The sequence below is a fragment of the Anopheles bellator genome, chromosome 2, assembly GCF_943735745.2.
Source record: "Anopheles bellator chromosome 2, idAnoBellAS_SP24_06.2, whole genome shotgun sequence".
NCBI classification, from domain to species: domain Eukaryota; kingdom Metazoa; phylum Arthropoda; class Insecta; order Diptera; family Culicidae; genus Anopheles; species Anopheles bellator.
In genome coordinates this window covers 77,514,254-77,525,342 of record NC_071286.1, presented here as the reverse complement: position 1 = coordinate 77,525,342, position 11,089 = coordinate 77,514,254, and the positions used below count along the sequence as shown (strand labels likewise).

At 48.9% G+C, this 11,089-nt stretch overlaps 1 protein-coding gene across 1 annotated transcript in view; it reads right to left on the bottom strand.

The window, feature by feature from the left end:
• Positions 1–3,246: 3,246 nt before the first annotated feature.
• LOC131212544 (uncharacterized) overlaps positions 3,247–11,089 on the bottom strand; it is a 55,095-nt gene continuing 47,252 nt past the window's right edge. Inside the window, exons 6-7 of the mRNA XM_058206446.1 lie at positions 3,615–4,940; positions 3,247–3,539 (exon numbers count right to left, since the gene is read on the bottom strand). Coding sequence (XP_058062429.1) covers positions 3,247–3,539; positions 3,615–4,940 — 1,619 coding nt within the window. The remainder of the gene's footprint in view (positions 3,540–3,614; positions 4,941–11,089) is intronic.

Genomic DNA, 11,089 nt, shown 5'->3' with positions numbered 1-11,089 from the left:
TTCCTTGCAAACAAATGCAACGAGATAGTACATCTTAAATGGTTTACTGTATGTGTGTGTTTGTGTGTAGGGGGGTATGTGGTATTGTTTGTGGTCTTGTATTAGCTGGTATGTTGTGTATCGGGGTCCACTAGGACACTAGGCTCTCTGTCCCACGGCCGTTTGTGTATTGAGAGTAGTTCGTCGACGCCACACGTCCCTTTATTAGGATGCTATGCTTTTGGTTTACCGTTGCGCTTTTGCGGTGCATTTGTTTGCTGCAATATGTTTTTATACTTTTCTGCACCATTTTTACACGCCCCGACTTTTACAACATCACTTTGACCATTTCGAGCCAATTTTTTGCCCGATTCAACTCTGCTTCTGCTTTCTGCTATTGGTATGGCGGCGCATAGAAATCGTATACACGTATAGGATTATAGGTAAGTTTATAGTTTGCTTCTGTGGTTGGCTGCTTAAAGCGAGTTCCTTTCTATTGGTTTGTAGTGGTACTTTGTGTTAACTTGGGTGCCTGTGTGCTGCGAAAACTGCTGCGTTAAGGTAGCCGAACGAAACACGAGGCCGTGTTTGGATGATGTTGCAGAGAGAACCTTAGCTAAACTAAAATGCATAATTAACACCTCGGCACACCCCGGTTTCCACCGAGAACACAACCATTGTAAACTGTTGACTATATGACAAACCGACCGCCCGAATATTACCGGCTCCGGCTGTGTGCTAAACCTAAGATCGGAAAATCGGAATAAAACTACTAACCGCTATCGTGTTAAAAACTAATGCAAAAAATGGCAAATCGAGGAACCGCACCGGGGTCTTCCAACCCACGACACCACTTATCAGTGTGTTGTTTCTGTGTACTAAATTCAAATTTACGTATATCCGTTGAACTGTTTACGGTTTTGCGAGGTTTTCTTCCGTTTCTTCTTTTTCGGTCATCCGCTGCCACAATTTCCTAATCCGTTTAATGTCACCTAAATAAACAATTCTGCGCCCCAGCAAAGACCACAACACGAAACCCCGAGAACCTGCTGCTCTAATACTTTTGCCAAGCCGATAATTACGAATAGTGTGAGCACGTGGTTGTGGTTGTGGCGACGGCCACCAGGGGTCGCTCCCGATAGCTCGTTATCCGCCGCGGTTCTCGCCCGTACCCATTAATTGGGGACACATTGGATCATCGTAATTAGATTTTTTTTTCCCGACGTCTCGCCCAACAAGGGAGGAAAAGGTTGACCACCATCACCACCCACGCCCGTGCGGCGGCGGCGGCGTGGTGTGATGATGATTACTGTTTGACTTTACTTTTCGGTCGGCTTTTGATGAAAAATGGCGCTAGGTGTGGCGGCCTCGTGGCTTTATCCGACGGGCCGAACCGAGGCGGGGGGGCGAATCGACTTTTGGGCGAGTCGCCTATATCTCGCCCCCATCGCACCCTGTTCCGGCCTCTACCGAGCACCGAGAAATGGGCGAGGACTACCTATCGTTCTGTGTTTTGTGTGGCCAAATGCGGGGACATGTTTCGCGGGCTTGCGAACAAAATGACCGCGTTAATGGAACTATCAACCTCCGTGACGGTGCAAAACAAAAAAGGAAACTGCTTACGCCATATTAACTGCGCTGGGAGAACCGTGTCCAAGGAGTAGCCGTTTCACGTGCCTTTGTTTTCGGTTCCAAAGAAAGCGCAGCTAACGTCTGTTACACTATCGGCATCGTTAGTGTAGTTAGTGTTCGTTCGACCGCACGGGTCTAGAGCAATGCGCAGGCGCTGAGTAACCTATCCGACTAACCCTATAAGGCCTTCCGTTTGACTTTCTTGAAGAGACACTACTATATGCTTTCTCTGCAGTGAAAAACCCACTTTCTAATGGTTTACCGATACTGTACCGGCCCCGGTCTCGGCCTACGAGCCGTGCGCCAGCTTTTGTCGTTTACGCGACTTTTTTCAGAAATCTTAGCGTAGGTTATAAATATACTACAGTGTAGCTGCTGATCGGTGTTTGACCACATCATCCTATTTATCTCTATTTCGTTTGGTTTCTGAGACTGTATCAACGTTATGTGTCTTTATTTGTTTTGCAATTTGCGTTCGGTTTGGTTGGTGGCCACTTTTAACAGTTTTTATTTCCCATTAATTTTCTTCTCACCTAATGTTATAATAGCTTAGTAGGAACCTTTTCCGATTTTTCTTCTGCTTTGCTTATTTTGGTTGTCTAAAAATAGAAAATCAATTAGATCGATTAGATCAGGTTTCCCCGATTAGATCAGGTTCGGCCGTTTGTTTTTCCGCTGTTGTTGGCTTATGCTGTTTTGCGTTGGCTAGCGCACTAGTGCCAGTTCTGTGTTTGCTTTCGTGTACTCTTTGAACTTATCATCAAATCAGCGAACTCAGTGCTACCGTTCCCTATATGCGCTAGATGCTACCATGTCTTGTCTGCGCCATAGTTCGGAGACTACTACCGTCTCCACTCTGCCCATCATCAATGTAAAATAAATAAAGTATTAGAGTTCAAATTTTTAAACTACGGGCTTGCCCTGCGGTACAACCGTAAAAGCGCCTCTCGGCAAGATAGGATTCCATGCGCGTCGATTTGTTCTAATGATAATACTGATCCGATGAAGAAAAGCGAAATGCTGGGAACTCTTCGGTGACGTTGTTGACGAACGCAGGACTAGAAAGGAAAGAAAAGCTACGTTTTTCTTGTGGCTTCTTGGCCGACGGCGACGGAAACAGTTCGACTGTTTAGTGTGTCAGCGAGCAACTTGTGTCGTTTTGTGGTTGCCATTTGGTTTCCAGCTTTCTCGGCAACGCGGCCAGATAGTCCGTTCTTCCATCGTTAGTTCCCTATCGTACTTTGTTGCTCTCTCTCTAGTGGCCAATTTCGCGCTAAATCTATTTTACATTTTTCATTCACTTTTTCGGAATACTGAAAGTTCCAGCTCCACATCGTCCTTATCGCTCTAAGCTATCTGTGTACTTGCCATGCAACGAGTTTGGCCCGCCTCGCTACTGTTGCTAGTTTTCGTTTTTTTCGTTTTTAGGAACTTTAGTCAGTTTAGGACACACAGAGGCGCGCGTGTAGCTCGCGCGCCACTCTCTCGTAATACTCTAGTAAAAATGTGTTTCTTTTTTCCACCTCTCCAGCATGCCGCGGTATGTGTTCGATTTGCTTCGCGTCCCAAGAATCAGTGCTGGTGGTCGGAGCTGGCCACTTCCGATTTGCCTGGGGTCTGCTGCTGCTGCTGCTCTCACGGAATGCCTGTGAAGGGGCCACCGGAGGAGCGCATCGCCTTCATCTGGGCCCACTGATTCGTGTGTTTCAGGCGCATGTGATTGCGCACCGAGTTCGGATGCGCGAAGCGCCTTCCACATTGGATCACTGGACACACGGGACTGTCCCGAGGGTAGTGGCGGTCCAGGTGTTGTCGGAAAACGCGCGGCTCTAGTGGGACCTCGCACAGGGGACAGGGCAGCAGATACACCTGGCCCGTGCCCTGGCCACTTCCGGTGCCATTGCCGCTCGTGCTGGAGCTACCACTGCCTTTGGTACCACTACCGGTGTTGCTGCTGCTGCTACTGCCCGGCACAGATGGCGGCGCAGCAGTGCCACTACCGCTTCCGCCACCACCACCACCTCCGCCGCCACTGCTATAAGCGGCGGCAAAAAGGCGATCGGCGGCGGCGGCTGCAGCTGCAACGGCCGCCACGGATGAGGCGCTCGGTTGCTGCTTACTATTGCCGCTACCGTTGCTGTTTCCACCAGCACCCGAGTCATAGCCGCCGGTCGATGCATTACCGACCCCACTAGCGGCCGCCGTAGCCGCCGATGGCCGACAGCCGCTGGCCGCCGGCGATTGCGAGCCGCCACGCTGATCAGAGCCGCTCGCCTGACCGAGATTCAACACGCTGGTGGGCGTCAGAGTGGGCGTCGGAGGGGTGCTGGCCGTCGAGAGGAGAAACCCGGCCAGCTTCTGGTGGTGGTGATGCTGGTGCTGCTGGGCCTGCCGCTGGAGCAGGGCCTGCAGGCGCACCTTCTCGTTGAGGAAGTGCTGCTTGAAGGCCAGCTCGTGCGTGCCGGCCTTGTGGTGGGCGGCGAAGAAGTCGGCCGCCGCCTGCTCACTGCCAGCGTCGCCAAGGGCGGCCGCTCCGTTCATGCTGCTGACGGCGCTGGCCGCAGCCGCCGCCGCCAGCACGCCGGCCGCCGCCATCCGCTTGTGGTACTCACTGTCCAGCGTGGTGGCGATGGCCGACAACCGGCCGTCCACCTTCAGATCTACCTCGTTCTCCTCGCTACCCGCCCCGTCTTCCCCGTCGTCGTCCTCCTCGTCACGCATATTGTCATCGTCCTCTTCCTCCTCTCCGTGGCCGCCATGGCGGTGTGTGCCGGCGGCGGCGTGTGCCGGAACACGCCGTTCCCCTCGACCACGACGTCCGTCTTCGTCCTCGGGATCGTCCTCGTCGTACCGGTGGTGGTGGTGGTGGTGGTTGCTTCCCCCAAGCTTGCTACTGTCGCTGAACGTCGGCTTCCGCCGAGCTGGCACTTCGGTGTGGTTTGTAATTGGCCGCCGCAAGGCGAGAGCCTCCCGGGCGTCGTCGAGCGCCGACAACCCGGCGCCACGTCGCTCAGCCTCACGATCACGATGATCGTCACCCGACTCGTCGTGGAATGCCACCCCGCCCGATCGCTGGGCAGCAGCTTCCGCCGCAGCAGCTGCGTGCTGCGAATGATCGAAATGGTGGCGTTTGAATCGCTTCGCCAAACGGCGATGGTGTAGATGTTGCTGCTGCTGCTGGCGGCCCGATCTGCCGTAGTCGAGATCGTTCGGGGCACGCTCGTGGTCCCGACTGCGCCTGTCGGGAGACGTGCGCAACGGGGACAGGTCGCTTCGCTGCGCGTCGTCGATCTCCTCCTTGATCAACGCGTCGCAATGTTGGCGCGCATCTGCAATCGTTTGTGATTAGCATCGTATTGGAGGAGTTTAGTTCGTATGTTTGTTTTTTTTTTGTATGGCAATGTGCGCTCACAGTGTTACAATGATGATTTCTGATCGCCCGGGTCTCCCCTTGCCCGTGCTCATTCGCTTCGTTCGACCTGATCTTGCACGTGATCGCGCGCGCTGCTATAAGCTAGGAGTCGCCCACCACTGTCGGTACACTTTTTCTGACCAATTTCTTACGCTACGCCCGATTTCGGTACATTTTGGAGTCACATCTTTGTAATTACATTTCAGTGTACACAGACAGTTTTGGGTTTTTGCAATTTTTGCATTGGTATTGCTTTAACGTTAGCGATCATGGTCGACCTGTGGTGGGTTTGGGCTTTCGTAAGCTTCTCGCAACGAACATAATAGTATTGGAATATGGTTTACTTTTTTGATGCATACTTCCATCGTATAACTTGTTCCCTTGCGATGAACATTATTAATATTTATTTGTTTAAACGTTCCTTACTAGCTTACTAAATGATAAGGATGTACTGAGTGGAACATAACGAAAGTAAAGAACAGAAAACTATAAGAACTGAGAATGAAACCAGACACAAACACACACATAAAAGGGTACACGCATGGTTGAAGGAACAGAAACAAACGAAACGGACATTGAAACGAGTAACCGAAATGATCATGTTCGACGTTACAGACTAAACTAAAAGAGATCACCGCTCATCGGGTGGAACAAAACGGGAGGTTAACTAAATCCTGGTTGCCCGAAGAAACCAGGGATTGATCCAGGGAAACGAAAAAGAAAAAAAACACACACACATACGCACACAGACGAACCAATGATGAAATGATTTCAATGTTGCCTCTCTGATGATGTATGCCTTTTGCGTACATGTTGTTGATTTTGAATGAGGAAATTATGAAGGCCACACGTCTGAGGTTCTGAAAACCGTTCGTTTGAGCAGAATTTTGACAGTCCAATTAGCGGGTGGCGCCTGTAACCGATTCCGCAGTACACCTCTGTAATTTACCAGATTTGTTTTGGTTTGATTGCCGATAATTGTTCAGTTCAGTGTCGAGCCCTCTGTCGTATGTTACACGCTGGATGAGCCAATTTGGTTGTTGGTTTGATCAGTTAAATGCCAATCGGGATCGGGAAGGGAGCGTTGTGAGTGTGTTGGAAGGATCGCTGCGCCATCGAGGGGCAATGCAAAAGACCCACTTACACATCCATTGCAACCAGAACTGAAGTTAAAAATGAAAGTAGCAACCGAAAAACCAAACGATTCCGAAAAGTTGGTGACGATGATGCTGGGGTTGTAAGTGAATAAAGAATGAGGACAATCAAATGGAAACTGAACATAGTTAGCAGACATAAGGACATAAGAAACCTAGAAATCGCCTGGTAGGGATGGGAGCTAGGGAGCTACACAACACAGTGCTTCTTGTTCGTGTCGCTTCGTTAAGGAACCTTTTTGCGAATATCCATTGTTCTTCAATGTGCAATAAAACAAACTCTTCAATTGTTTCTATATTTTCGAATCCTTGTTTAATCCTTGTTTTTTTATATTTCAGCATTACTTTGGAACTCGCTTAGTATTTTTTGTTTCTTAAGCTGTTTACGATATTTGATTTGAAGGTTTTGCGTTTTGGTGGTCTTAAACTAGGTTTCGATTGAATCGGGGCCGAATCGGGGCCTTCCCTGCCTGCAGGAGTGCATGTGGACACTGAATAACTAGAGTTAGGTTGTGATGGTGTGTATGTGTGGCGTCGTGTGCGTTAGGTGGTCCCAAATCGAAAGCTCCAAATTTTATGGAATCAAACGGGAGGTAGAAAAAGCCTTCACGAAGCACAAGCGAATGTGTCTTCGTAAACTGCTGGCAGTGGATTGATTCCAAACAATAGTATAAAAGTTAAAAAACGGAAAGCAAATAATAAGGTTTGTCAACAGATAGGTGGATGATGTAAAAGTCGAGGTGCAGCACATGAGGATGCAAATTGCTCGAGAAGATTATTTTTGGTGCAGTTAAACGCGAGGATGCGAAAGAGTTGTATTTGGTAGGGTAAAAGAGAGGTGTGGAGTGTGTGTTAGGGCATTGTGAATTTGATAGAAATGTGCAGTAGTGTGTTATAATTTTGGACCTTCGTTTTACTATGCGAACCAACGGAGATTCAATCGAGGGGGTTGATATGAACATTTTTACACATCGACAGTAAGAGAAAGAGAGACAAAGTGAAATAGAACCAGAGGCTACAAATAAAAAGCAAAACTATACCTCACACAAACAACGAAACTGTAACAAAATGAAGTGATTGGTAGGAGAACGAAAAACAAAATTATAAAAAAATGATTCCCGAACCAAAGGATGAACTAGTAAAAACGATGTCAGTAGGAAAACCAAAGAAAACGTAAGCAAATATACTGTCAAACAAAACTAAAGGAATGTTTAAGTTAAGTAAATATTAATAATTATTATGCTGAACAATCAGAAATCATTATTAAACACTGACGAACGATATTAATATACGCTTTGGTCGTCTATCGCTGTACGTTATATTGAGAAAAGAGAAGAAGTGAGTGTTTCAACACGACAATCATTTGTTCCGTTTTTGTTTATTCCTGAGTTGATGTTTAGAATATGCTACATAAATTTAAAACGAAATCATCGGGTACAGCCACCACTATTGGGCATTAGCTGTGAACTGTTTTATAAATGAAAACAGAATATCACACGTTAAGGATATATGGTTCGAAACGAATGTGAAAAGTGTTGAATGGATAGATTTCGAACCACAGCTGCCATCCGGCAGCAACTGCTTCTACTGCTTTCACGCGAATGAATTGCAGTACAACTAAACTACATTCCAAGGTAAATCTTTTGCTCTAGCTCTAGTTGTTTGGTTTTTAGGCAATCTCACGTCAAACGGAAGAAAAACAAAAAATGCTTTTTTCAAATATTAAGGTTTCACCAATCACTAGTTTCTATTCGAATGTCAACGCTAATACACTATGTACAGTACAAACACACTCGGTCATCGATTCGATATAATTCAATTCCACTTACAACGGGACACGATATTCCTCTTCCAGCGAATGGCATATTGTTTTTAAAATTACACTTTGAGCTTGTAACTGTCATTTGCATTGGCGAAATTTAGTAGCTTCCTAGCAACAATTTCCGATCATCCGATCATGAATAAAATGCACTCACGCTCGGCTGATGGCTAGTAATTGAATGATAGAAAATTGGTATACAAATTTAGCTCCGTTAGCTTCAGTATCGGAATTTAGCGCTGCGGCCCTGCGCTGACAGCCCCAAATTGATTTTATAATATTTTATGTTTTGATGGAGCCGCATGGTGGCTCAGAGGGAACTGAAATTACGCTTCGTTGGGGCCGTGGGGCCGAGGCCCTGGCAACTAATTACTCAACTTTCGATTTGAAGACACTTTTATACCCGCCCGTCGTTTATTTTGCGTCGATAACAAACCGGATCGATAAAGGGCATAAAAATATGTTGCAAAACATCATAAATCTAGAGCTGCGCTGCTCTCGGTAAGTCCGTTTTTTATGTTTCTCCGTCACTCACTCAGCCCTAGCTAGGGGTCGCCCCTGGTTGGAGGTGACCCAATGGATCCGGCTGCGGTAGAAATGTGTCACAGAGCTACGTAATGTGCTCGGTTGGATTTATTCATTTGCAATCAGCCGGCTCGGCAGGGGGGACCGAGCCGGCCGCAGAGACAGGCGCTATCGAGCGTGAGCCGGAAAAAGAGAGCCAGACAAACTGAGGCCCAAAAAAAGGTCTACAGAACGAGCGCGGCTAGGCCTAGAGAAACCATTTAATTAGAAAATCGATTAAAAATTTTGCCCGTTCCGGAGCTAGTTCCGGGGCCGCATAACGGCGGGGACGACCGCTGCCGCTGCTGCTGCTGAAGTTGGAATGAGCTCGATTTTAGTCGGGGACCCGGGGTATGATTATTAGCCGATTGGTTATTGTAATTGTATCGCTCTTAATGGTGGGTAGCTCTCCCCCCATTGCGGGGGGACCCCTCTCCCGTGAAAGCCTAAACAAAAATAGAAACCAGCAAAACGGCGGCATCCTCTCGCAGTCGGGTTTGTTTCGCTAAATGACGGAAATTATTTTCCCTCCCTTTTCCGACCCCCTCCCCCCCTCCCGGATCACACACAGGCACGGGAGGGGGCGGCCGTAGGGGGCCTAAAATTACACGGTTTATGAGTTCCGCCGCCGGGGAATCTCGGTTATGCGGGAATTGGATTTAACGAAAGCGATTGATTGAATTTTTAAAAGGGGTGAAATTGTTCAGAACCCTAAGCTCAGCAGGTTTTTCGTGGGGCGCCCACAACCCGGGACCCGCCAGGTCGGAAAAGTCAAACGGGATTGTCCGTTTTTGTGTTCGTCCTTTGAGGCGGCCGAACAGGGACCGGCGTGTGTGGCTTAGAAATGGGAGCGCAACCCGATAGTGTGTGCCGATTAGTGCCCCAAAAGTCGCATCATTGAGGCCAAGCAGTGTGTCTGCTGCTGTAGGTGTCCACCACCCATCGCCCACCCAGCAACCCGTACCGGGAAGGTAGGCAGCTAAAAATTGACGACGGAAAATCGGGGCCACAAAACAAAATCCATCCATCCATCCCATTATGGGCCCACGGAAAAGCTCCTCGGGGCAACCCCTTCACGGGGCATGTGCGACGGAAGAAGGACGAGATCCCGACGCCCGGCGGCTTGCCAAACGGCTGGCCTTGCCATTGCGTCCCACACGCGACACAGAGACACTTTTGGACGATCACCAAACGGAAGGGTTCTCGAGAACCCCGAGAGCCATTAACGTGAATGGCGTTGTGTGTCTCTTCTTGGCGACGCAATCGACCGGGGCCGCCGAGGAAGCTACAGCCTCTTCCGCCCGGCCCGAGTGTGACATAACGGTCCCGGGTCCGGTTAATGAGGGTAGACGGGGGACGGCCCTAGAAGTGGGCTTTTATAATCACATTCAATGGATAATTATGCCTTAACTATCATTAAAATATTCCATTCTAAGGATTATAATTATCATCATTTCGACATTAAGAATGTTCGTGCGCAGCCTTTTGCGAACCCTTTTCCCGGGGTGACGCGCGCGCGGCCCGGCGCGTCATGTTTGAAGGGGTTTTTAAATGGCAGCGCGGGGATAGTTTTTGGTCGAGCAAACTCTCGTCCGTGTTCGGTGCCAAGGAAATTACTTTCGATAGGCGGTTCCGGTTTTTGGTCCACCGGTTTTTTGTTTGTCTATTTGAATCCGTCTGCCGCTGCGGGTGCGGGCGTCCGGAAGGGAGAGAGGGCTCTGGTTCGCAATGCGCTGTGTGGCGCACAGCTTTCTGGCACTGTGACCATTAATCCCAGCGCCAAACAGGATCCTCGTCCGTTAAACAACGGACTGGGGGGGATGAGGGGAGGGCCTTCGCTTTGCTGGTAATAAATTTTAATTCCTTCCACAGTTTCAGCCGGCACTGGGAACTAAGTACGACGACGACGATGGTGTTCCGTGTTTGCGATCCTCGAAACGTGACGTTGGGTGGCTCTCCTTTAGTTTGAAGTACGTAACGTACGTATGCGACGCTATTTTAAGGATTAATGCAGGACATTCTTACAAGACTATGGCACGCCACACTCGAACGGTGGGGAGCTGATAAATTCAATCGGCAAAAAGTGGAAAAATGTTCAAAATTATTTTCAGGACACAGGCCCGTGCTGGGCCGATAATGTCCGCGTGTCCGCATTCGGGTTAACTTTCTGTGCTCGTCTGCAGCACTGTGGATTCGAAGACCAAAGTTTTGCCGGCCCCAACACACTAATGTCTTTCACGATTAACGTCGCGAAGAATTCGACCAAGCGCACACATTTGTACTCGCTGTGTCTGTGTCTGCCCGTTACAAGTGTTGGCACAGCTTTTATTTTACGGAATAGTTTCACCGACAGCCTCTGGAAAGGCGTGTTCGTTGATCTGTTTCCTCCGAGCGGTAGGTACTACTGTGTGCCTTGCTTGCTTTGGATTAAATTCGCGTCCGCGAGTTTCTTTTTTTTTGTTCCTGCTTTCCCCCGTTTTCCTGTTGGGCCGGACAGGGCCGGGCAGCGCCGTGTGCGCCTAGAAGGGT